The 26615-nt window shown below is 50.4% G+C and overlaps 1 protein-coding gene across 1 annotated transcript in view; it reads right to left on the bottom strand.

Moving 5' to 3' along the window:
• The window catches only part of LOC129844731 (CST complex subunit CTC1-like), a 127563-nt gene that overhangs the window by 23248 nt on the left and 77700 nt on the right, over positions 1 to 26615 (bottom strand). The window contains exon 4 of the mRNA XM_055912795.1: positions 1508 to 1554. Within this exon, the coding sequence (XP_055768770.1) occupies positions 1508 to 1554 (47 nt within the window). The remainder of the gene's footprint in view (positions 1 to 1507; positions 1555 to 26615) is intronic.

Genomic DNA, 26615 nt, shown 5'->3' with positions numbered 1-26615 from the left:
GCAACGATGTGAATAGTTGGGCACGCTTTTCAGTTCATCCCGAACGCAGTTGGCATTTCCACATGGCAAGAGGACAGCTTTCCACCAAAAGACGATTGCTCTCAAGAAAGGATCCTTTGCCCAAGATACTGATGGAAGAACAGCTCAAGGTAGGACATTTTTATTATGATAAATCGTGTTTCTGTCGAAACATTTTAGTGGCTTAGGACGCCATGTTTTATGACGTAGCTTCGCTTGGCGCAAACTGTATTGAAAAGTAGGATAATTTAAAAAATGTAAATCCGCGATTGTATTAAGAATTAAATTGTCTATCAATCCCTGTCCACCCTATATTTTTTAGTCACGTTTATGAGTATTTATGTATAAGAGTAGATCACTGTCTAAGTGGCGCAAGGACTTTTTCTGACCAGCTTGTCTACATTTCACATTGTCTAACCATGATTTTGGTGGCTAAATATAAACATTTGCGATCAAACTCTATATGGAATGTGTAATATGCTGTTACAGGAGTGTCATCGGAAGAATTCTGAGAAGGTTAGTGAAAAAATTAATATCTTTTGGCGATGTTGACTTTTATCGCTCACTTTGGCTAGAATCAATGCTGGGCTGCTATGTGCTATGTGCTACGCTAATATAACGATTTATTGTGTTTTCGCTGTAAGACACTTAGAAAATCTGAAATATTGTCTGTATTCACAGGATCTGTGTCTTTCGATTCGTGTATGCTGTGTATTTTTACGAAATGTTTGATGATTAGTAAGTAGGTAAACACGTTGCTCTAAGTAGTTTTTCTATTCCATTTGTGACGGTGGGTGCAATTGTAACCTATGCCATCTACCTGAAATATGCACTTTTTTCTAACAAAACCTATCCCATACCATAAATATGTTATCAGACTGTCATCTAATGAGTTTTTTTGTTGGTTAGGGGCTATAAATATCTTAGTTTAGCCGAATTGGTGATGGCTACTGGTGTTGGTGGACAAATAAAAGATGGTGGATTATGCTAATGTGTTTTTAGGTAATAGATGTACATCTTTACATATTGTGTCTTCCCTGTAAAACATTTTAAAAATCGGACAAGTTGACTGGATTCACAAGATCTGTGTCTTTCATTAGCTGTATTGGACTTTAATGTGTGAAAGTTAAATATTTTAAAAAAATATATTTTTTGAATTTCGCGGCACTGGTTTTTCAGTGGGGGGGGGGGGGGGTGCCGCTAGCGCCACGCTGATCCTAGACAGGTTAACATCTGCTAACCATGTGACCATTAACATCTGCTAACCATGTGACCAATAACATCTGCTAACCATGTGATCAATAACATCTGCTAACCATGTGACCATTAACATCTGCTAACCATGTGATCAATAACATCTGCTAACCATGTGACCATTAACATCTGCTAACCATGTGACCAATAACATCTGCTAACCATGTGATCAATAACATCTGCTAACAATGTGACCAATAACATTTGATTTGTATGTGTAGATTGGTTTTCTTACCTGCAGTCCAGGACCTCAACCACAGACATGACCTTCTGAGAAATGAACTGGAGGAGAGAGAGGTCAGGGGTTAACTAGAGGAGAGAGAGGTCAGGGGTTAGAGGTTAGAGTTTAACTGGAGGAGAGAGAGGTCAGGGGTTAACTGGAGGAGAGAGGGGTCAGGGGTTAACTGGAGGAGAGAGAGGTCAGGGGTTAACTGGAGGAGAGAGAGGTCAGGGGTTAACTAGAGGAGAGAGAGGTCAGGGGTTAGATGGTCAGGGGTTTACTAGAGGAGAGAGAGGTCAGGGGTTAACTGGAGGAGAGAGAGGTCAGGGGTTAACTGGAGGAGAGAGAGGTCAGGGGTTAACTAGAGGAGAGAGAGGTCAGGGGTTAGATGGTCAGGGGTTTACTAGAGGAGAGAGAGGTCAGGGGTTAACTGGAGGAGAGAGAGGTCAGGGGTTAACTAGAGGAGAGAGAGGTCAGGGGTTAGATGGTCAGGGGTTTACTAGAGGAGAGAGAGGTCAGGGGTTAACTGGAGGAGAGAGAGGTCAGGGGTTAGATGGTCAGGGGTTAACTGGAGGAGAGAGAGGTCAGGGGTTAACTGGAGGAGAGAGAGGTCAGGGGTTAACTGGAGGAGAGAGAGGTCAGGGGTTAACTGGAGGAGAGAAAGGTCAGGGGTTAACTGGAGGAGAGAGAGGTCAGGGGTTTACTAGAGGAGAGAGAGGTCAGGGGTTTACTAGAGGAGAGAGAGGTCAGGGGTTAACTGGAGGAGAGAGAGGTCAGGGGTTAACTAGAGGAGAGAGAGGTCAGGGGTTAACTAGAGGAGAGAGAGGTCAGGGGTTTAACTAGAGGAGAGAGAGGGCAGGGGTTTAACTAGAGGAGAGAGAGGTCAGGGGTTAACTGGAGGAGAGAGAGGTCAGGGGTTAGAGGTCAGGGGTTAACTAGAGGAGAGAGGGGTCAGGGGTTAACTAGAGGAGAGAGGGGTCAGGGGTTTACTAGAGGAGAGAGAGGTCAGGGGTTAACTAGAGGAGAGAGAGGTCAGGGGTTTACTAGAGGAGAGAGAGGTCAGGGGTTTACTAGAGGAGAGATAGGTCAGGGGTTAACTGGAGGAGAGAGAGGTCAGGGGTTAACTGGAGGAGAGAGAGGTCAGGGGTTAACTGTAGGAGAGAGAGGTCAGGGGTTAACTAGAGGAGAGAGAGGTCAGGGGTTAACAAGAGGAGAGAGAGGTCAGGGGTTAACTAGAGGAGAGAGAGGGGTCAGGGGTTAACTGGAGGAGAGAGAGATCAGGGGTTAACTGGAGGAGAGAGAGATCAGGGGTTAAGTGGAAGAGAGAGGTCAGGGTTTAACTAGAGGAGAGAGAGGTCAGGGGTTAACTAGAGGAGAGAGAGGTCAGGGGTTAACTAGAGGAGAGAGAGGGGTCAGGGGTTAACTGGAGGAGAGAGAGATCAGGGGTTAACTGGAGGAGAGAGAGATCAGGGGTTAAGTGGAAGAGAGAGGTCAGGGTTTAACTAGAGGAGAGAGAGATCAGGGGTTAACTAGAGGAGAGAGAGGTCAGGGGTTTACTAGAGAGAGAGGTCAGGGGTTAAGTGGAAGTGAGAGGTCAGGGTTTAACTAGAGTAGAGAGAGGTCAGGGGTTAACTAGAGGAGAAAGAGGTCAGGGGTTAACTAGAGGAGAGAGAGGTCAGGATTTAGAGGTCAGAGTTTAACTGGAGGAGAGAGAGGTCAGGGGTTAACTGGAGGAGAGAGAGGTCAGGGGTTAACTGGAGGAGAGAGAGGTCAGGGGTTAACTGGAGGAGAGAGAGGTCAGGGGTTAACTAGAGGAGAGAGAGGTCAGGGGTTAACTAGAGGAGAGAGAGGTCAGGGGTTAACTAGAGGAGAGAGAGGTCAGGGGTTAACTAGAGGAGAGAGAGGTCAGGGGTTAGATGGTCAGGGGTTAACTGGAGGAGAGAGAGGTCAGGGGTTTACTAGAGGAGAGAGAGGTCAGGGGTTAACTGGAGGAGAGAGAGGTCAGGGGTTAACTAGAGGAGAGAGGGGTCAGGGGTTAACTGGAGGAGAGCGAGGTCAGGGGTTAACTAGAGGAGAGAGAGGTCAGGGGTTAACTAGAGGAGAGAGAGGTCAGGGGTTTACTAGAGGAGAGAGAGGTCAGGGGTTAACTGGAGGTGAGAGAGGTCAGGGGTTAACTAGAGGAGAGAGAGGTCAGGGGTTAACTGGAGGAGAGAGAGGTCAGGGGTTAACTGGAGGAGAGAGAGGTCAGGGGTTAACTGGAGGAGAGAGAGGTCAGGGGTTAACTGGAGGAGAGAGAGGTCAGGGGTTTACTAGAGGAGAGAGAGGTCAGGGGTTAACTGGAGGAGAGAGAGGTCAGGGGTTAGAGGTCAGGGGTTAGAGGTCAGGGGTTAGAGGTCAGGGGTTAACTGGAGGAGAGAGAGGTCAGGGGTTTACTAGAGGAGAGAGAGGTCAGGGGTTACAGTTAGTGATCACTTCAAGGCTGGGGTGTGTTCATTGAACGTTTTCCTACGTTGTGTGACAGTTTGCACTGAAGAACACGTTTCCCCAAAATGGTGCACAACCCTCGTCAACAGACCAAGAGGTACATTCATGTTTGGTGGGTGTGGCCTGGGTGTGTGGGGTGTGGCCTGATCAGGCACATGCACAGACAGGGTTCTACTAGTTTGGGTAACTACTGGTTACATGTCTAAAGTATTTCAGACAGGACTAGTTTGGGTAACTACATGTCTAAAGTATTTCAGATGGGACTAGTTTGGGTAACTACTGGTTATATGTCTAAAGTATTTCAGAGAGGACTAGTTTGGGTAACTACATGTCTAAAGTATTTCAGATGGGACTAGTTAGGGTAACTACTGGTTACATGTCTAAAGTATTTCAGACAGGACTAGTTAGGGTAACTACTGGTTACATGTCTAAAGTATTTCAGAGAGGACTAGTTTGGGTAACTACTGGTTATATGTCTAAAGTATTTCAGAGAGGACTAGTTAGGGTAACTACTGGTTACATGTCTAAAGTATTTCAGAGAGGACTAGTTTGGGTAACTACTGGTTACATGTCTAAAGTATTTCAGAGAGGACTAGTTTGGGTAACTACTGGTTATATGTCTAAAGTATTTCAGACAGGACTAGTTTGGGTAACTACTGGTTTTATGTCTAAAGTATTTCAGACAGGACTAGTTTGGGTAACTACTGGTTATATGTCTAAAGTATTTCAGACAGGACTAGTTTGGGTAACTACATGTTACAAGAGTTATAAGAGGCTAAATATGGCAGCGATTGTGCCACATATCCACTACAAGGTCCACATGTCTACAAGGTCCACGTGTCTACAAGGTCCACATGTCTACAAGGTCCACAAGGTCCACGTGTCTACAAGGTCCACGTGTCTACAAGGTCCACGTGTCTACAAGGTCCACGTGTCTACAAGGTCCACGTGTCTACAAGGTCCACGTGTCTACAAGGTCCACGTGTCTACAAGGTCCACGTGTCTACAAGGTCCACGTGTCTACAAGGTCCACGTGTCTACAAGGTCCACGTGTCCACAAGGTCCACGTGTCCACAAGGTCCACGTGTCCACAAGGTCCACGTGTCTACAAGGTCCACGTGTCTACAAGGTCCACGTGTCTACAAGGTCCACGTGTCTACAAGGTCCACGTGTCTACAAGGTCCACGTGTCTACAAGGTCCACGTGTCCACAAGGTCCACGTGTCCACAAGGTCCACGTGTCTACAAGGTCCACGTATCTACAAGGTCCACGTGTCTACAAGGTCCACGTGTCTACAAGGTCCACGTGTCTACAAGGTCCACATGTCTACAAGGTCCACGTGTCTACAAGGTCCACGTGTCTACAAGGTCCACGTGTCTACAAAGTCCACGTGTCTACAAGGTCCACGTGTCTACAAGGTCCACGTGTCTACAAGGTCCACGTGTCTACAAGGTCCACAAGGTCCACATGTCTACAAGGTCCACGTGTCTACAAGGTCCACGTGTCTACAAGGTCCACGTGTCTACAAGGTCCACGTGTCTACAAGGTCCACGTGTCTACAAGGTCCACGTGTCTACAAGGTCCACGTGTCTACAAGGTCCACATGTCTACAAGGTCCACAAGGTCCACATGTCTACAAGGTCCACGTGTCTACAAGGTCCACATGTCTACAAGGTCCACAAGGTTTACAAGGTCCACAAGGTCCACATGTCTACAAGGTCCACGTGTCTACATGTCTACGTGTCTACAAGGTCCACAAGGTCCACATGTCTACATGTCTACAAGGTCCACAAGGTCCACATGTCTACAAGGTCCAAGTGTCTACGTGTCTACATGTCTATGTGTCTACAAGGTCCACGTGTCTACAACACGTGTCTACAAGGTCCACGTGTCTACAAGGTCCACGTGTCTACAAGGTCCACGTGTCTACAAGGTCCACGTGTCTACAAGGTCCACGTGTCTACAAGGTCCACAAGGTCCACGTGTCTACAAGGTCCACGTGTCTACAAGGTCCACGTGTCTACAAGGTCCACGTGTCTACAAGGTCCACGTGTCTACAAGGTCCACGTGTCTACAAGGTCTACATGTCTACGTGTCTACAAGGTCCACATGTCTACAAGGTCCACATGTCTACAAGGTCCACATGTCTACAAGGTCCACGTGTCTACGTGTCTACAAGGTCCACGTGTCTACGTGTCCACATGTCTACGTGTCCACATGTCTACAAGGTCCACATGTCTACGTGTCCACATGTCCACAAGGTCCACATGTCTACAAGGTCCACGTGTCTACAAGGTCCACGTGTCTACAAGGTCCACGTGTCTACAAGGTCCACGTGTCTACAAGGTCCACGTGTCTACAAGGTCCACGTGTCTACGTGTCCACGTGTCTACGTGTCCACGTGTCTACGTGTCTACGTGTCTACGTGTCCACGTGTCTACAAGGTCCACGTGTCTACGTGTCCACGTGTCTACAAGGTCCACGTGTCTACAAGGTCCACGTGTCTACAAGGTCCACGTGTCTACAAGGTCCACGTGTCTACAAGGTCCACGTGTCTACAAGGTCCACGTGTCTACAAGGTCCACGTGTCTACAAGGTCCACGTGTCTACAAGGTCCACGTGTCTACAAGGTCCACGTGTCTACAAGGTCCACGTGTCTACAAGGTCCACGTGTCTACAAGGTCCACGTGTCTACAAGGTCCACATGTCTACGTGTCCACGTGTCTACAAGGTCCACATGTCTACAAGGTCCACGTGTCTACAAGGTCCAAATGTCTACAAGGTCCACGTGTCTACAAGGTCCACGTGTCTACAAGGTCCACATGTCTACAAGGTCCACATGTCTACAAGGTCCACATGACTACAAGGTCCACGTGTCTACAAGGTCCACGTGTCTACGTGTCCACATGTCTACGTGTCCACGTGTCCACGTGTCTACGTGTCTACAAGGTCCACGTGTCTACAAGGTCCACGTGTCTACAAGGTCCACGTGTCTACAAGGTCCACGTGTCTACAAGGTCCACGTGTCTACAAGGTCCACGTGTCTACAAGGTCCACGTGTCTACAAGGTCCACGTGTCTACAAGGTCCACGTGTCTACAAGGTCCACGTGTCTACAAGGTCCACGTGTCTACAAGGTCCACATGTCTACAAGGTCCACATGTCTACAAGGTCCACATGTCTACAAGGTCCTCATGTCTACAAGGTCCACGTGTCTACAAGGTCCACGTGTCTACAAGGTCCACAAGGTCCACAAGGTCCACATGTCTACAAGGTCCACGTGTCTACAAGGTCCACGTGTCTACAAGGTCCACATGTCTACAAGGTCCACATGTCTACAAGGTCCACATGTCCACAAGGTCCACGTGTCTACAAGGTCCACGTGTCTACGTGTCTACATGTCTACAAGGTCCACGTGTCTACAAGGTCCACGTGTCTACAAGGTCCACGTGTCTACGTGTCCACATGTCTACGTGTCCACATGTCTACGTGTCCACGTGTCTACGTGTCCACGTGTCTACGTGTCTACAAGGTCCACGTGTCTACAAGGTCCTCATGTCTACAAGGTCCTCATGTCTACAAGGTCCACGTGTCTACAAGGTCCACGTGTCTACAAGGTCCACAAGGTCCACAAGGTCCACATGTCTACAAGGTCCACGTGTCTACAAGGTCCACGTGTCTACAAGGTCCACATGTCTACAAGGTCCACATGTCTACAAGGTCCACATGTCCACAAGGTCCACGTGTCTACAAGGTCCACGTGTCTACGTGTCTACATGTCTACAAGGTCCACGTGTCTACAAGGTCCACGTGTCTACAAGGTCCACGTGTCTACAAGGTCCACGTGTCTACGTGTCCACATGTCTACGTGTCCACGTGTCTACGTGTCTACATGTCTACGTGTCTACAAGGTCCACGTGTCTACAAGGTCCACGTGTCTACAAGGTCCACGTGTCTACGTGTCTACAAGGTCCACATGTCTACGTGTCTACAAGGTCCACATGTCTACAAGGTCCACGTGTCTACAAGGTCCACGTGTCTACAAGGTCCACGTGTCTACAAGGTCCACATGTCTACGTGTCTACCAGGTCCACATGTCTACAAGGTCCACATGTCTACAAGGTCCACATGTCTACAAGGTCCACGTGGCTACAAGGTCCACGTGTCTACAAGGTCCACGTGTCTACAAGGTCCACGTGTCTACAAGGTCCACGTGTCTACAAGGTCCACGTGTCTACAAGGTCCACGTGTCTACAAGGTCCACGTGTCTACAAGGTCCACGTGTCTACAAGGTCCACGTGTCTACAAGGTCCACGTGTCTACAAGGTCCACGTGTCTACAAGGTCCACGTGTCTACAAGGTCCACGTGTCTACAAGGTCCACGTGTCTACAAGGTCCACATGTCTACAAGGTCCACAAGGTCCACATGTCTACAAGGTCCACGTGTCTACAAGGTCCACATGTCTACAAGGTCCACAAGGTTTACAAGGTCCACAAGGTCCACATGTCTACAAGGTCCACGTGTCTACATGTCTACGTGTCTACAAGGTCCACATGTCTACAAGGTCCACATGTCTACATGTCTACAAGGTCCACAAGGTCCACATGTCTACAAGGTCCACGTGTCTACGTGTCTACATGTCTACAAGGTCCACGTGTCTACAAGGTCCACGTGTCTACAAGGTCCACGTGTCTACAAGGTCCACGTGTCTACAAGGTCCACGTGTCTACAAGGTCCACGTGTCTACAAGGTCCACGTGTCTACAAGGTCCACGTGTCTACAAGGTCCACGTGTCTACAAGGTCCACGTGTCTACAAGGTCCACGTGTCTACAAGGTCTACATGTCTACGTGTCTACAAGGTCCACGTGTCTACAAGGTCCACATGTCTACAAGGTCCACATGTCTACAAGGTCCACGTGTTTACGTGTCTACAAGGTCCACGTGTCTACGTGTCCACATGTCTACGTGTCCACATGTCTACAAGGTCCACATGTCTACGTGTCCACATGTCCACAAGGTCCACGTGTCTACAAGGTCCACGTGTCTACAAGGTCCACATGTCTACAAGGTCCACATGTCTACAAGGTCCACGTGTCTACAAGGTCCACGTGTCTACAAGGTCCACGTGTCTACAAGGTCCACGTGTCTACGTGTCTACGTGTCTACGTGTCCACGTGTCTACGTGTCCACGTGTCTACAAGGTCCACGTGTCTACAAGGTCCACGTGTCTACAAGGTCCACGTGTCTACAAGGTCCACGTGTCTACAAGGTCCACGTGTCTACAAGGTCCACGTGTCTACAAGGTCCACGTGTCTACAAGGTCCACGTGTCTACAAGGTCCACGTGTCTACAAGGTCCACGTGTCTACGTGTCCACGTGTCTACGTGTCCACGTGTCTACAAGGTCCACGTGTCTACAAGGTCCACGTGTCTACAAGGTCCACGTGTCTACAAGGTCCACGTGTCTACAAGGTCCACGTGTCTACAAGGTCCACGTGTCTACAAGGTCCACGTGTCTACAAGGTCCACGTGTCTACAAGGTCCACGTGTCTACAAGGTCCACGTGTCTACAAGGTCCACGTGTCTACAAGGTCCACATGTCTACAAGGTCCACATGTCTACAAGGTCCTCGTGTCTACAAGGTCCACGTGTCTACAAGGTCCACGTGTCTACAAGGTCCACAAGGTCCACAAGGTCCACGTGTCTACAAGGTCCACGTGTCTACAAGGTCCACGTGTCTACAAGGTCCACATGTCTACAAGGTCCACATGTCTACAAGGTCCACGTGTCCACAAGGTCCACGTGTCTACAAGGTCCACGTGTCTACGTGTCTACATGTCTACAAGGTCCAGATGTCTACAAGGTCCACGTGTCTACAAGGTCCACGTGTCTACGTGTCCACGTGTCTACGTGTCCACGTGTCCACGTGTCTACGTGACTACGTGTCTACAAGGTCCACGTGTCTACAAGGTCCACGTGTCTACAAGGTCCACGTGTCTACGTGTCTACAAGGTCCACATGTCTACGTGTCTACAAGGTCCACATGTCTACAAGGTCCACGTGTCTACAAGGTCCACGTGTCTACAAGGTCCACGTGTCTACAAGGTCCACGTGTCTACAAGGTCCACGTGTCTACAAGGTCCACGTGTCTACAAGGTCCACGTGTCTACAAGGTCCACGTGTCTACAAGGTCCACGTGTCTACAAGGTCCACGTGTCTACAAGGTCCACGTGTCTACAAGGTCCACGTGTCTACAAGGTCCACGTGTCTACAAGGTCCACGTGTCTACAAGGTCCACGTGTCTACAAGGTCCACATGTCTACGTGTCCACGTGTCTACGTGTCCACGTGTCTACAAGGTCCACGTGTCTACAAGGTCCACGTGTCTACAAGGTCCACGTGTCTACAAGGTCCACGTGTCTACAAGGTCCACGTGTCTACAAGGTCCACGTGTCTACAAGGTCCACGTGTTTACAAGGTCCACATGTCTACAAGGTCCTCGTGTCTACAAGGTCCACGTGTCTACAAGGTCCACGTGTCTACAAGGTCCACGTGTCTACAAGGTCCACGTGTCTACAAGGTCCACAAGGTCCACAAGGTCCACGTGTCTACAAGGTCCACGTGTCTACAAGGTCCACGTGTCTACAAGGTCCACGTGTCTACAAGGTCCACATGTCTACAAGGTCCACATGTCTACAAGGTCCACATGTCCACAAGGTCCACGTGTCTACAAGGTCCACGTGTCTACGTGTCTACATGTCTACAAGGTCCACATGTCTACAAGGTCCACGTGTCTACAAGGTCCACGTGTCTACGTGTCCACATGTCTACGTGTCCACGTGTCCACGTGTCCACGTGTCTACGTGTCTACGTGTCTACGTGTCTACAAGGTCCACGTGTCTACAAGGTCCACGTGTCTACAAGGTCCACGTGTCTACGTGTCTACAAGGTCCACATGTCTACGTGTCTACAAGGTCCACATGTCTACAAGGTCCACGTGTCTACAAGGTCCACGTGTCTACAAGGTCCACGTGTCTACGTGTCTACAAGGTCCACATGTCTACAAGGTCCACATGTCTACAAGGTCCACATGGCTACAAGGTCCACGTGTCTACAAGGTCCACGTGTCTACAAGGTCCACGTGTCTACAAGGTCCACGTGTCTACAAGGTCCACGTGTCTACAAGGTCCACGTGTCTACAAGGTCCACGTGTCTACAAGGTCCACGTGTCTACAAGGTCCACGTGTCTACAAGGTCCACGTGTCTACAAGGTCCACGTGTCTACAAGGTCCACAAGGTCCACATGTCTACAAGGTCCACGTGTCTACAAGGTCCACATGTCTACAAGGTCCACAAGGTTTACAAGGTCCACAAGGTCCACATGTCTACAAGGTCCACGTGTCTACATGTCTAGGTGTCTACAAGGTCCACGTGTCTACAAGGTCCACATGTCTACAAGGTCCACAAGGTCCACATGTCTACAAGGTCCACGTGTCTACGTGTCTACATGTCTACGTGTCTACATGTCTACGTGTCTACAAGGTCCACGTGTCTACAAGGTCCACGTGTCTACAAGGTCCACGTGTCTACAAGGTCCACGTGTCTACAAGGTCCACGTGTCTACAAGGTCCACGTGTCTACAAGGTCCACGTGTCTACAAGGTCCACGTGTCTACAAGGTCCACGTGTCTACAAGGTCTACATGTCTACGTGTCTACAAGGTCCACATGTCTACAAGGTCCACATGTCTACAAGGTCCACATGTCTACAAGGTCCACGTGTCTACGTGTCTACAAGGTCCACGTGTCTACGTGTCCACATGTCTACGTGTCCACATGTCTACAAGGTCCACATGTCTACGTGTCCACATGTCCACAAGGTCCACATGTCTACAAGGTCCACGTGTCTACAAGGTCCACATGTCTACAAGGTCCACATGTCTACAAGGTCCACATGTCTACAAGGTCCACATGTCTACATGGTCCACATGTCTACAAGGTCCACGTGTCTACGTGTCCACATGTCTACGTGTCCACGTGTCTACGTGTCCACGTGTCTACGTGTCCACGTGTCTACAAGGTCCACGTGTCTACAAGGTCCACGTGTCTACAAGGTCCACGTGTCTACAAGGTCCACGTGTCTACAAGGTCCACGTGTCTACAAGGTCCACGTGTCTACAAGGTCCACGTGTCTACAAGGTCCACGTGTCTACAAGGTCCACGTGTCTACAAGATCCACGTGTCTACAAGGTCCACGTGTCTACAAGGTCCACATGTCTACGTGTCCACGTGTCTACAAGGTCCACGTGTCTACAAGGTCCACGTGTCTACAAGGTCCACGTGTCAACAAGGTCCACGTGTCTACAAGGTCCACGTGTCTACAAGGTCCACATGTCTACAAGGTCCACATGTCTACAAGGTCCACATGTCTACAAGGTCCACGTGTCTACGTGTCCACATGTCTACGTGTCCACGTGTCCACGTGTCTACGTGTCTACAAGGTCCACGTGTCTACAAGGTCCACGTGTCTACAAGGTCCACGTGTCTACAAGGTCCACGTGTCTACAAGGTCCACGTGTCTACAAGGTCCACGTGTCTACAAGGTCCACGTGTCTACAAGGTCCACGTGTCTACAAGGTCCACGTGTCTACAAGGTCCACGTGTCTACAAGGTCCTCGTGTCTACAAGGTCCACGTGTCTACAAGGTCCACGTGTCTACAAGGTCCACAAGGTCCACAAGGTCCACGTGTCTACAAGGTCCACGTGTCTACAAGGTCCACGTGTCTACAAGGTCCACATGTCTACAAGGTCCACATGTCTACAAGGTCCACGTGTCCACAAGGTCCACGTGTCTACAAGGTCCACGTGTCTACGTGTCTACATGTCTACAAGGTCCAGATGTCTACAAGGTCCACGTGTCTACAAGGTCCACGTGTCTACGTGTCCACATGTCTACGTGTCCACGTGTCCACGTGTCTACGTGACTACGTGTCTACAAGGTCCACGTGTCTACAAGGTCCACGTGTCTACAAGGTCCACGTGTCTACGTGTCTACAAGGTCCACATGTCTACGTGTCTACAAGGTCCACATGTCTACAAGGTCCACGTGTCTACAAGGTCCACGTGTCTACAAGGTCCACGTGTCTACAAGGTCCACGTGTCTACAAGGTCCACGTGTCTACAAGGTCCACGTGTCTACAAGGTCCACGTGTCTACAAGGTCCACGTGTCTACAAGGTCCACGTGTCTACAAGGTCCACGTGTCTACAAGGTCCACGTGTCTACAAGGTCCACGTGTCTACGTGTCCACGTGTCTACGTGTCCACGTGTCTACAAGGTCCACGTGTCTACAAGGTCCACGTGTCTACAAGGTCCACGTGTCTACAAGGTCCACGTGTCTACAAGGTCCACGTGTCTACAAGGTCCACGTGTCTACAAGGTCCACGTGTTTACAAGGTCCACATGTCTACAAGGTCCTCATGTCTACAAGGTCCACGTGTCTACAAGGTCCACGTGTCTACAAGGTCCACGTGTCTACAAGGTCCACGTGTCTACAAGGTCCACAAGGTCCACAAGGTCCACGTGTCTACAAGGTCCACGTGTCTACAAGGTCCACGTGTCTACAAGGTCCACATGTCTACAAGGTCCACGTGTCCACAAGGTCCACGTGTCTACAAGGTCCACGTGTCTACAAGGTCCACGTGTCTACGTGTCTACATGTCTACAAGGTCCACATGTCTACAAGGTCCACGTGTCTACAAGGTCCACGTGTCTACGTGTCCACATGTCTACGTGTCCACGTGTCCACGTGTCCACGTGTCTACGTGTCCACGTGTCTACGTGTCTACGTGTCTACAAGGTCCACGTGTCTACAAGGTCCACGTGTCTACAAGGTCCACGTGTCTACAAGGTCCACGTGTCTACGTGTCTACAAGGTCCACATGTCTACAAGGTCCACGTGTCTACAAGGTCCACGTGTCTACAAGGTCCACGTGTCTACAAGGTCCACGTGTCTACGTGTCTACAAGGTCCACATGTCTACAAGGTCCACATGTCTACAAGGTCCACATGGCTACAAGGTCCAAGTGTCTACAAGGTCCACGTGTCTACAAGGTCCACGTGTCTACAAGGTCCACGTGTCTACAAGGTCCACGTGTCTACAAGGTCCACGTGTCTACAAGGTCCACGTGTCTACAAGGTCCACGTGTCTACAAGGTCCACGTGTCTACAAGGTCCACGTGTCTACAAGGTCCACGTGTCTACAAGGTCCACAAGGTCCACATGTCTACAAGGTCCACGTGTCTACAAGGTCCACATGTCTACAAGGTCCACAAGGTTTACAAGGTCCACAAGGTCCACATGTCTACAAGGTCCACGTGTCTACATGTCTAGGTGTCTACAAGGTCCACGTGTCTACAAGGTCCACATGTCTACAAGGTCCACAAGGTCCACGTGTCTACGTGTCTACATGTCTACGTGTCTACATGTCTACGTGTCTACAAGGTCCACGTGTCTACAAGGTCCACGTGTCTACAAGGTCCACGTGTCTACAAGGTCCACGTGTCTACAAGGTCCACGTGTCTACAAGGTCCACGTGTCTACAAGGTCCACGTGTCTACAAGGTCCACGTGTCTACAAGGTCCACGTGTCTACAAGGTCCACGTGTCTACAAGGTCTACATGTCTACGTGTCTACAAGGTCCACATGTCTACAAGGTCCACATGTCTACAAGGTCCACATGTCTACAAGGTCCACGTGTCTACGTGTCTACAAGGTCCACGTGTCTACGTGTCCACATGTCTACGTGTCCACATGTCTACAAGGTCCACATGTCTACGTGTCCACAAGGTCCACGTGTCTACAAGGTCCACGTGTCTACAAGGTCCACATGTCTACAAGGTCCACATGTCTACAAGGTCCACATGTCTACAAGGTCCACATGTCTACATGGTCCACATGTCTACAAGGTCCACGTGTCTACGTGTCCACATGTCTACGTGTCCACGTGTCTACGTGTCCACGTGTCTACGTGTCCACGTGTCTACGTGTCCACGTGTCTACAAGGTCCACGTGTCTACAAGGTCCACGTGTCTACAAGGTCCACGTGTCTACAAGGTCCACGTGTCTACAAGGTCCACGTGTCTACAAGGTCCACGTGTCTACAAGGTCCACGTGTCTACAAGGTCCACGTGTCTACAAGGTCCACGTGTCTACAAGGTCCACGTGTCTACAAGGTCCACGTGTCTACAAGGTCCACGTGTCTACAAGATCCACGTGTCTACAAGGTCCACGTGTCTACAAGGTCCACGTGTCTACGTGTCCACGTGTCTACAAGGTCCACATGTCTACAAGGTCCACGTGTCTACAAGGTCCACGTGTCAACAAGGTCCACGTGTCTACAAGGTCCACGTGTCTACAAGGTCCACATGTCTACAAGGTCCACATGTCTACAAGGTCCACATGTCTACAAGGTCCACGTGTCTACGTGTCCACATGTCTACGTGTCCACGTGTCCACGTGTCTACAAGGTCCACGTGTCTACAAGGTCCACGTGTCTACAAGGTCCACGTGTCTACAAGGTCCACGTGTCTACAAGGTCCACGTGTCTACAAGGTCCACGTGTCTACAAGGTCCACGTGTCTACAAGGTCCACGTGTCTACAAGGTCCACGTGTCTACAAGGTCCACGTGTCTACAAGGTCCACGTGTCTACAAGGTCCACGTGTCTACAAGGTCCACGTGTCTACAAGGTCCACATGTCTACAAGGTCCACGTGTCTACAAGGTCCACGTGTCTACAAGGTCCACGTGTCTACAAGGTCCACGTGTCTACAAGGTCCACATGTCTACAAGGTCCTCATGTCTACAAGGTCCACGTGTCTACAAGGTCCACGTGTCTACAAGGTCCACGTGTCTACAAGGTCCACATGTCTACAAGGTCCACAAGGTCCACATGTCTACAAGGTCCACAAGGTCCACATGTCTACAAGGTCCACGTGTATACATGTCTACGTGTCTACAAGGTCCACATGTCTACAAGGTCCACATGTCTACATGTCTACAAGGTCCACAAGGTCCACATGTCTACAAGGTCCACGTGTCTACGTGTCTACATGTCTACGTGTCTACAAGGTCCACGTGTCTACAAGGTCCACATGTCTACAAGGTCCACATGTCTACAAGGTCCACGTGTCTACGTGTCTACAAGGTCCACATGTCTACATGTCCACGTGTCTACGTGTCTACATGTCCACGTGTCCACGTGTCTACAAGGTCCACATGTCTACAAGGTCCACGTGTCTACGTGTCCACGTGTCTACGTGTCCACATGTCTACAAGGTCCACGTGTCTACGTGTCCACATGTCTACAAGGTCCACGTGTCTACGTGTCCACATGTCTACAAGGTCCACGTGTCTACGTGTCCACGTGTCTACGTGTCCACGTGTCTACAAGGTCCACGTGTCTACAAGGTCCACGTGTCTACGTGTCTACAAGGTCCACATGTCTACGTGTCTACAAGGTCCACATGTCTACGTGTCTACAAGGTCCACGTGTCTACAAGGTCCACATGTCTACAAGGTCCACATGTCTACAAGGTCCACGTGTCTACGTGTCCACATGTCTACGTGTCTACGTGTCTACGTGTCCACGTGTCTACAAGGTCCACGTGTCTACGTGTCCACGTGTCTACGTGTCCACGTGTCTACAAGGTCCACGTGTCTACAAGGTCCACGTGTCTACAAGGTCCACTTGTCTACAAGGTCCACGTGTCTACAAGGTCCACGTGTCTACAAGGTCCACGTGTCTACAAGGTCCACGTGTCTACAAGGTCCACGTGTCTACAAGGTCCACGTGTCTACAAGGTCCACGTGTCTACAAGGTCCACGTGTCTACAAGGTCCACATGTCTACAAGGTCCACGTGTCTACAAGGTCCACATGTCTACGTGTCCACGTGTCTACAAGGTCCACATGTCTACAAGGTCCACATGTCTACAAGGTCCACATGTCTACAAGGTCCACGTGTCTACAAGGTCCACGTGTCTACAAGGTCCACGTGTCTACAAGGTCCACATGTCTACAAGGTCCACATGTCTACAAGGTCCACATGTCTACAAGGTCCACGTGTCTACGTGTCCACATGTCTACGTGTCCACGTGTCCACGTGTCTACGTGCCTACAAGGTCCACGTGTCTACAAGGTCCACGTGTCTACAAGGTCCACGTGTCTAACAGGTCCACGTGTCTACAAGGTCCACGTGTCTACAAGGTCCACGTGTCTACAAGGTCCACGTGTCTACAAGGTCCACGTGTCTACAAGGTCCACGTGTCTACAAGGTCCACAAGGTCCACATGTCTACAAGGTCCACGTGTCTACAAGGTCCACGTGTCTACAAGGTCCACATGTCTACAAGGTCCAAATGTCTACAAGGTCCACATGTCCACAAGGTCCACGTGTCTACAAGGTCCACGTGTCTACAAGGTCCACGTGTCTACGTGTCTACATGTCTACAAGGTCCACGTGTCTACAAGGTCCACGTGTCTACAAGGTCCACGTGTCTACGTGTCCACATGTCTACGTGTCCACGTGTCCACGGGTCTACAAGGTCCACGTGTCTACAAGGTCCACGTGTCTACAAGGTCCACGTGTCTACAAGGTCCACGTGTCTACAAGGTCCACGTGTCTACAAGGTCCTCATGTCTACAAGGTCCACGTGTCTACAAGGTCCACGTGTCTACAAGGTCCACAAGGTCCACATGTCTACAAGGTCCACGTGTCTACAAGGTCCACGTGTCTACAAGGTCCACATGTCTACAAGGTCCAAATGTCTACAAGGTCCACATGTCCACAAGGTCCACGTGTCTACAAGGTCCACGTGTCTACAAGGTCCACGTGTCTACGTGTCTACATGTCTACAAGGTCCACGTGTCTACAAGGTCCACGTGTCTACAAGGTCCACGTGTCTACGTGTCCACATGTCTACGTGTCCACGTGTCCACGGGTCTACAAGGTCCACGTGTCTACAAGGTCCACGTGTCTACAAGGTCCACGTGTCTACAAGGTCCACGTGTCTACAAGGTCCACGTGTCTACAAGGTCCACGTGTCTACAAGGTCCACATGTCTACAAGGTCCACATGTCTACAAGGTCCACATGTCTACAAGGTCCACGTGTCTACGTGTCTACAAGGTCCACATGTCTACATGTCCACGTGTCTACATGTCTACGTGTCTACATGTCCACGTGTCCACGTGTCTACGTGTCTACAAGGACCACATGTCTACAAGGTCCACGTGTCTACGTGTCCACGTGTCTACGTATCCACATGTCTACAAGGTCCACGTGTCTACGTGTCCACATGTCTACAAGGTCCACGTGTCTACGTGTCCACATGTCTACAAGGTCCACGTGTCTACGTGTCCACATGTCTACAAGGTCCACGTGTCTACAAGGTCCACGTGTCTACAAGGTCCACGTGTCTACAAGGTCCACGTGTCTACAAGGTCCACGTGTCTACAAGGTCCACGTGTCTACAAGGTCCACGTGTCTACAAGGTCCACGTGTCTACAAGGTCCACGTGTCTACAAGGTCCACGTGTCTACAAGGTCCACGTGTCTACAAGGTCCACGTGTCTACAAGGTCCACGTGTCTACAAGGTCCACGTGTCTACAAGGTCCACATGTCTACAAGGTCCACGTGTCTACAAGGTCCACATGTCTACAAGGTCCACAAGGTTTACAAGGTCCACATGTCTACAAGGTCCACGTGTCTACATGTCTAGGTGTCTACAAGGTCCACGTGTCTACAAGGTCCACATGTCTACAAGGTCCACAAGGTCCACATGTCTACAAGGTCCACGTGTCTACGTGTCTACATGTCTACGTGTCTACATGTCTACGTGTCTACAAGGTCCACGTGTCTACAAGGTCCACGTGTCTACAAGGTCCACGTGTCTACAAGGTCCACGTGTCTACAAGGTCCACGTGTCTACAAGGTCCACGTGTCTACAAGGTCCACGTGTCTACAAGGTCCACGTGTCTACAAGGTCCACGTGTCTACAAGGTCTACATGTCTACGTGTCTACAAGGTCCACATGTCTACAAGGTCCACATGTCTACAAGGTCCACATGTCTACAAGGTCCACGTGTCTACGTGTCTACAAGGTCCACGTGTCTACGTGTCCACATGTCTACGTGTCCACATGTCTACAAGGTCCACATGTCTACGTGTCCACATGTCCACAAGGTCCACGTGTCTACAAGGTCCACGTGTCTACAAGGTCCACATGTCTACAAGGTCCACATGTCTACAAGGTCCACATGTCTACAAGGTCCACATGTCTACATGGTCCACATGTCTACAAGGTCCACGTGTCTACGTGTCCACGTGTCTACGTGTCTACGTGTCTACGTGTCTACGTGTCCACGTGTCTACGTGTCCACGTGTCTACAAGGTCCACGTGTCTACAAGGTCCACGTGTCTACAAGGTCCACGTGTCTACAAGGTCCACGTGTCTACAAGGTCCACGTGTCTACAAGGTCCACGTGTCTACAAGGTCCACGTGTCTACAAGGTCCACGTGTCTACAAGGTCCACGTGTCTACAAGGTCCACATGTCTACGTGTCCACGTGTCTACAAGGTCCACATGTCTACAAGGTCCACGTGTCTACAAGGTCCACGTGTCTACAAGGTCCACGTGTCTACAAGGTCCACGTGTCTACAAGGTCCACATGTCTACAAGGTCCACATGTCTACAAGGTCCACATGTCTACAAGGTCCACGTGTCTACGTGTCCACATGTCTACGTGTCCACGTGTCCACGTGTCTACGTGTCTACAAGGTCCACGTGTCTACAAGGTCCACATGTCTACAAGGTCCACGTGTCTACAAGGTCCACGTGTCTACAAGGTCCACGTGTCTACAAGGTCCACGTGTCTACAAGGTCCACGTGTCTACAAGGTCCACGTGTCTACAAGGTCCACGTGTCTACAAGGTCCACGTGTCTACAAGGTCCACGTGTCTACAAGGTCCACGTGTCTACAAGGTCCACATGTCTACAAGGTCCACGTGTCTACAAGGTCCACGTGTCTACAAGGTCCACGTGTCTACAAGGTCCACATGTCTACAAGGTCCACATGTCTACAAGGTCCTCATGTCTACAAGGTCCACGTGTCTACAAGGTCCACGTGTCTACAAGGTCCACGTGTCTACAAGGTCCACATGTCTACAAGGTCCACAAGGTCCACATGTCTACAAGGTCCACAAGGTCCACATGTCTACAAGGTCCACGTGTATACATGTCTACGTGTCTACAAGGTCCACATGTCTACAAGGTCCACATGTCTACATGTCTACAAGGTCCACAAGGTCCACATGTCTACAAGGTCCACGTGTCTACGTGTATACATGTCTACGTGTCTACAAGGTCCACGTGTCTACAAGGTCCACATGTCTACAAGGTCCACATGTCTACAAGGTCCACGTGTCTACGTGTCTACAAGGTCCACATGTCTACATGTCCACGTGTCTACGTGTCTACATGTCCACGTGTCCACGTGTCTACAAGGTCCACATGTCTACAAGGTCCACGTGTCTACGTGTCCACGTGTCTACGTGTCCACATGTCTACAAGGTCCACGTGTCTACGTGTCCACATGTCTACAAGGTCCACGTGTCTACGTGTCCACATGTCTACAAGGTCCACGTGTCTACGTGTCCACGTGTCTACGTGTCCACGTGTCTACAAGGTCCACGTGTCTACAAGGTCCACGTGTCTACGTGTCTACAAGGTCCACATGTCTACGTGTCTACAAGGTCCACATGTCTACGTGTCTACAAGGTCCACGTGTCTACAAGGTCCACATGTCTACAAGGTCCACATGTCTACAAGGTCCACGTGTCTACGTGTCCACATGTCTACGTGTCTACGTGTCCACGTGTCTACAAGGTCCACGTGTCTACGTGTCCACGTGTCTACGTGTCCACGTGTCTACAAGGTCCACGTGTCTACAAGGTCCACGTGTCTACAAGGTCCACTTGTCTACAAGGTCCACGTGTCTACAAGGTCCACGTGTCTACAAGGTCCACGTGTCTACAAGGTCCACGTGTCTACAAGGTCCACGTGTCTACAAGGTCCACGTGTCTACAAGGTCCACGTGTCTACAAGGTCCACGTGTCTACAAGGTCCACGTGTCTACAAGGTCCACATGTCTACAAGGTCCACGTGTCTACAAGGTCCACATGTCTACGTGTCCACGTGTCTACAAGGTCCACATGTCTACAAGGTCCACATGTCTACAAGGTCCACGTGTCTACAAGGTCCACGTGTCTACAAGGTCCACGTGTCTACAAGGTCCACGTGTCTACAAGGTCCACATGTCTACAAGGTCCACATGTCTACAAGGTCCACGTGTCTACAAGGTCCACGTGTCTACGTGTCCACATGTCTACGTGTCCACGTGTCCACGTGTCTACGTGTCTACAAGGTCCACGTGTCTACAAGGTCCACGTGTCTACAAGGTCCACGTGTCTAACAGGTCCACGTGTCTACAAGGTCCACGTGTCTACAAGGTCCACGTGTCTACAAGGTCCACGTGTCTACAAGGTCCACGTGTCTACAAGGTCCACGTGTCTACAAGGTCCACGTGTCTACAAGGTCCACGTGTCTACAAGGTCCACGTGTCTACAAGGTCCTCGTGTCTACAAGGTCCACGTGTCTACAAGGTCCACGTGTCTACAAGGTCCACAAGGTCCACAAGGTCCACATGTCTACAAGGTCCACGTGTCTACAAGGTCCACGTGTCTACAAGGTCCACATGTCTACAAGGTCCAAATGTCTACAAGGTCCACATGTCCACAAGGTCCACGTGTCTACAAGGTCCACGTGTCTACAAGGTCCACGTGTCTACGTGTCTACATGTCTACAAGGTCCACGTGTCTACAAGGTCCACGTGTCTACGTGTCCACATGTCTACAAGGTCCACGTGTCTACGTGTCCACATGTCTACAAGGTCCACGTGTCTACGTGTCCACATGTCTACAAGGTCCACGTGTCTACAAGGTCCACGTGTCTACAAGGTCCACGTGTCTACAAGGTCCACGTGTCTACAAGGTCCACGTGTCTACAAGGTCCACGTGTCTACAAGGTCCACGTGTCTACAAGGTCCACAAGGTCCACATGTCTACAAGGTCCACGTGTCTACAAGGTCCACATGTCTACAAGGTCCACAAGGTTTACAAGGTCCACAAGGTCCACATGTCTACAAGGTCCACGTGTCTACATGTCTACGTGTCTACAAGGTCCACATGTCTACAAGGTCCACAAGGTCCACATGTCTACAAGGTCCACGTGTCTACGTGTCTACATGTCTACGTGTCTACATGTCTACGTGTCTACAAGGTCCACGTGTCTACAAGGTCCACGTGTCTACAAGGTCCACGTGTCTACAAGGTCCACGTGTCTACAAGGTCCACGTGTCTACAAGGTCCACGTGTCTACAAGGTCCACGTGTCTACAAGGTCCACGTGTCTACAAGGTCTACATGTCTACGTGTCTACAAGGTCCACATGTCTACAAGGTCCACATGTCTACAAGGTCCACGTGTCTACAAGGTCCACGTGTCTACGTGTCTACAAGGTCCACGTGTCTACGTGTCCACATGTCTACGTGTCCACATGTCTACAAGGTCCACATGTCTACGTGTCCACATGTCTACAAGGTCCACGTGTCTACAAGGTCCACATGTCTACAAGGTCCACATGTCTACAAGGTCCACATGTCTACAAGGTCCACATGTCTACATGGTCCACGTGTCTACAAGGTCCACGTGTCTACGTGTCCACATGTCTACGTGTCTACATGTCTACATGTCTACGTGTCCACGTGTCTACGTGTCCACGTGTCTACAAGGTCCACGTGTCTACAAGGTCCACGTGTCTACAAGGTCCACGTGTCTACAAGGTCCACGTGTCTACAAGGTCCACGTGTCTACAAGGTCCACGTGTCTACAAGGTCCACGTGTCTACAAGGTCCACGTGTCTACAAGGTCCACATGTCTACGTGTCCACGTGTCTACAAGGTCCACATGTCTACAAGGTCCACATGTCTACAAGGTCCACGTGTCTACAAGGTCCACGTGTCTACAAGGTCCACGTGTCTACAAGGTCCACATGTCTACAAGGTCCACGTGTCTACGTGTCCACATGTCTACGTGTCCACATGTCTACGTGTCCACGTGTCTACAAGGTCCACGTGTCTACAAGGTCCACGTGTCTACAAGGTCCACGTGTCTACAAGGTCCACGTGTCTACAAGGTCCACGTGTCTACAAGGTCCACGTGTCTACAAGGTCCACGTGTCTACAAGGTCCACGTGTCTACAAGGTCCACGTGTCTACAAGGTCCACGTGTCTACAAGGTCCACGTGTCTACAAGGTCCACGTGTCTACAAGGTCCACGTGTCTACAAGGTCCACGTGTCTACAAGGTCCACGTGTCTACAAGGTCCACATGTCTACAAGGTCCACATGTCTACAAGGTCCTCATGTCTACAAGGTCCACGTGTCTACAAGGTCCACGTGTCTACAAGGTCCACGTGTCTACAAGGTCCACATGTCTACAAGGTCCACAAGGTCCACATGTCTACAAGGTCCACAAGGTCCACATGTCTACAAGGTCCACGTGTATACATGTCTACGTGTCTACAAGGTCCACATGTCTACAAGGTCCACATGTCTACATGTCTACAAGGTCCACAAGGTCCACATGTCTACAAGGTCCACGTGTCTACGTGTCTACATGTCTACGTGTCTACAAGGTCCACGTGTCTACAAGGTCCACATGTCTACAAGGTCCACATGTCTACAAGGTCCACGTGTCTACGTGTCTACAAGGTCCACATGTCTACATGTCCACGTGTCTACGTGTCTACATGTCCACGTGTCCACGTGTCTACAAGGTCCACATGTCTACAAGGTCCACGTGTCTACGTGTCCACGTGTCTACGTGTCCACATGTCTACAAGGTCCACGTGTCTACGTGTCCACATGTCTACAAGGTCCACGTGTCTACGTGTCCACATGTCTACAAGGTCCACGTGTCTACGTGTCCACGTGTCTACGTGTCCACGTGTCTACAAGGTCCACGTGTCTACAAGGTCCACGTGTCTACAAGGTCCACGTGTCTACGTGTCTACAAGGTCCACATGTCTACGTGTCTACAAGGTCCACATGTCTACGTGTCTACAAGGTCCACGTGTCTACAAGGTCCACGTGTCTACAAGGTCCACGTGTCTACAAGGTCCACGTGTCTACGTGTCCACGTGTCTACGTGTCTACGTGTCCACGTGTCTACAAGGTCCACGTGTCTACAAGGTCCACGTGTCTACGTGTCCACGTGTCTACAAGGTCCACGTGTCTACAAGGTCCACGTGTCTACAAGGTCCACGTGTCTACAAGGTCCACGTGTCTACAAGGTCCACGTGTCTACAAGGTCCACGTGTCTACAAGGTCCACGTGTCTACAAGGTCCACATGTCTACAAGGTCCACGTGTCTACAAGGTCCACATGTCTACGTGTCCACGTGTCTACAAGGTCCACATGTCTACAAGGTCCACATGTCTACAAGGTCCACATGTCTACAAGGTCCACGTGTCTACAAGGTCCACGTGTCTACAAGGTCCACGTGTCTACAAGGTCCACATGTCTACAAGGTCCACATGTCTACAAGGTCCACATGTCTACAAGGTCCACGTGTCTACGTGTCCACATGTCTACGTGTCCACGTGTCCACGTGTCTACGTGTCTACAAGGTCCACGTGTCTACAAGGTCCACAAGGTCCACGTGTCTACAAGGTCCACGTGTCTACAAGGTCCACGTGTCTACAAGGTCCACGTGTCTACAAGGTCCACGTGTCTACAAGGTCCACGTGTCTACAAGGTCCACGTGTCTACAAGGTCCACGTGTCTACAAGGTCCACGTGTCTACAAGGTCCACGTGTCTACAAGGTCCACATGTCTACAAGGTCCTCATGTCTACAAGGTCCACGTGTCTACAAGGTCCACGTGTCTACAAGGTCCACAAGGTCCACAAGGTCCACATGTCTACAAGGTCCACGTGTCTACAAGGTCCACGTGTCTACAAGGTCCTCATGTCTACAAGGTCCTCATGTCTACAAGGTCCACGTGTCTACAAGGTCCACGTGTCTACAAGGTCCATGTGTCTACAAGGTCCACATGTCTACAAGGTCCACAAGGTCCACATGTCTACAAGGTCCACAAGGTCCACATGTCTACAAGGTCCACGTGTATACATGTCTACGTGTCTACAAGGTCCACATGTCTACAAGGTCCACATGTCTACATGTCTACAAGGTCCACAAGGTCCACATGTCTACAAGGTCAACGTGTCTACGTGTCTACATGTCTACGTGTCTACAAGGTCCACGTGTCTACAAGGTCCACATGTCTACAAGGTCCACATGTCTACAAGGTCCACGTGTCTACGTGTCTACAAGGTCCACATGTCTACATGTCCACGTGTCTACGTGTCTACATGTCCACGTGTCCACGTGTCTACAAGGTCCACATGTCTACAAGGTCCACGTGTCTACGTGTCCACGTGTCTACGTGTCCACATGTCTACAAGGTCCACGTGTCTACGTGTCCACATGTCTACAAGGTCCACGTGTCTACGTGTCCACATGTCTACAAGGTCCACGTGTCTACGTGTCCACGTGTCTACGTGTCCACGTGTCTACAAGGTCCACGTGTCTACAAGGTCCACGTGTCTACGTGTCTACAAGGTCCACATGTCTACGTGTCTACAAGGTCCACATGTCTACGTGTCTACAAGGTCCACGTGTCTACAAGGTCCACATGTCTACAAGGTCCACATGTCTACAAGGTCCACGTGTCTACGTGTCCACGTGTCTACGTGTCTACGTGTCTACGTGTCCACGTGTCTACAAGGTCCACGTGTCTACGTGTCCACGTGTCTACAAGGTCCACGTGTCTACAAGGTCCACGTGTCTACAAGGTCCACGTGTCTACAAGGTCCACGTGTCTACAAGGTCCACGTGTCTACAAGGTCCACGTGTCTACAAGGTCCACGTGTCTACAAGGTCCACGTGTCTACAAGGTCCACATGTCTACAAGGTCCACGTGTCTACAAGGTCCACATGTCTACGTGTCCACGTGTCTACAAGGTCCACATGTCTACAAGGTCCACATGTCTACAAGGTCCACATGTCTACAAGGTCCACGTGTCTACAAGGTCCACGTGTCTACAAGGTCCACATGTCTACAAGGTCCACATGTCTACAAGGTCCACATGTCTACAAGGTCCACATGTCTACAAGGTCCACGTGTCTACGTGTCCACATGTCTACGTGTCCACGTGTCCACGTGTCTACGTGTCTACAAGGTCCACGTGTCTACAAGGTCCACGTGTCTACAAGGTCCACGTGTCTACAAGGTCCACGTGTCTACAAGGTCCACGTGTCTACAAGGTCCACGTGTCTACAAGGTCCACGTGTCTACAAGGTCCACGTGTCTACAAGGTCCACGTGTCTACAAGGTCCACATGTCTACAAGGTCCTCATGTCTACAAGGTCCACGTGTCTACAAGGTCCACGTGTCTACAAGGTCCAC

Source organism: Salvelinus fontinalis, unplaced genomic scaffold (assembly GCF_029448725.1).
Source record: "Salvelinus fontinalis isolate EN_2023a unplaced genomic scaffold, ASM2944872v1 scaffold_0214, whole genome shotgun sequence".
In the NCBI taxonomy this organism is placed as follows: domain Eukaryota; kingdom Metazoa; phylum Chordata; class Actinopteri; order Salmoniformes; family Salmonidae; genus Salvelinus; species Salvelinus fontinalis.
The sequence above is the reverse complement of the archived record's forward strand: the minus strand, read 5'-3'. Positions and strand labels throughout refer to the sequence as shown.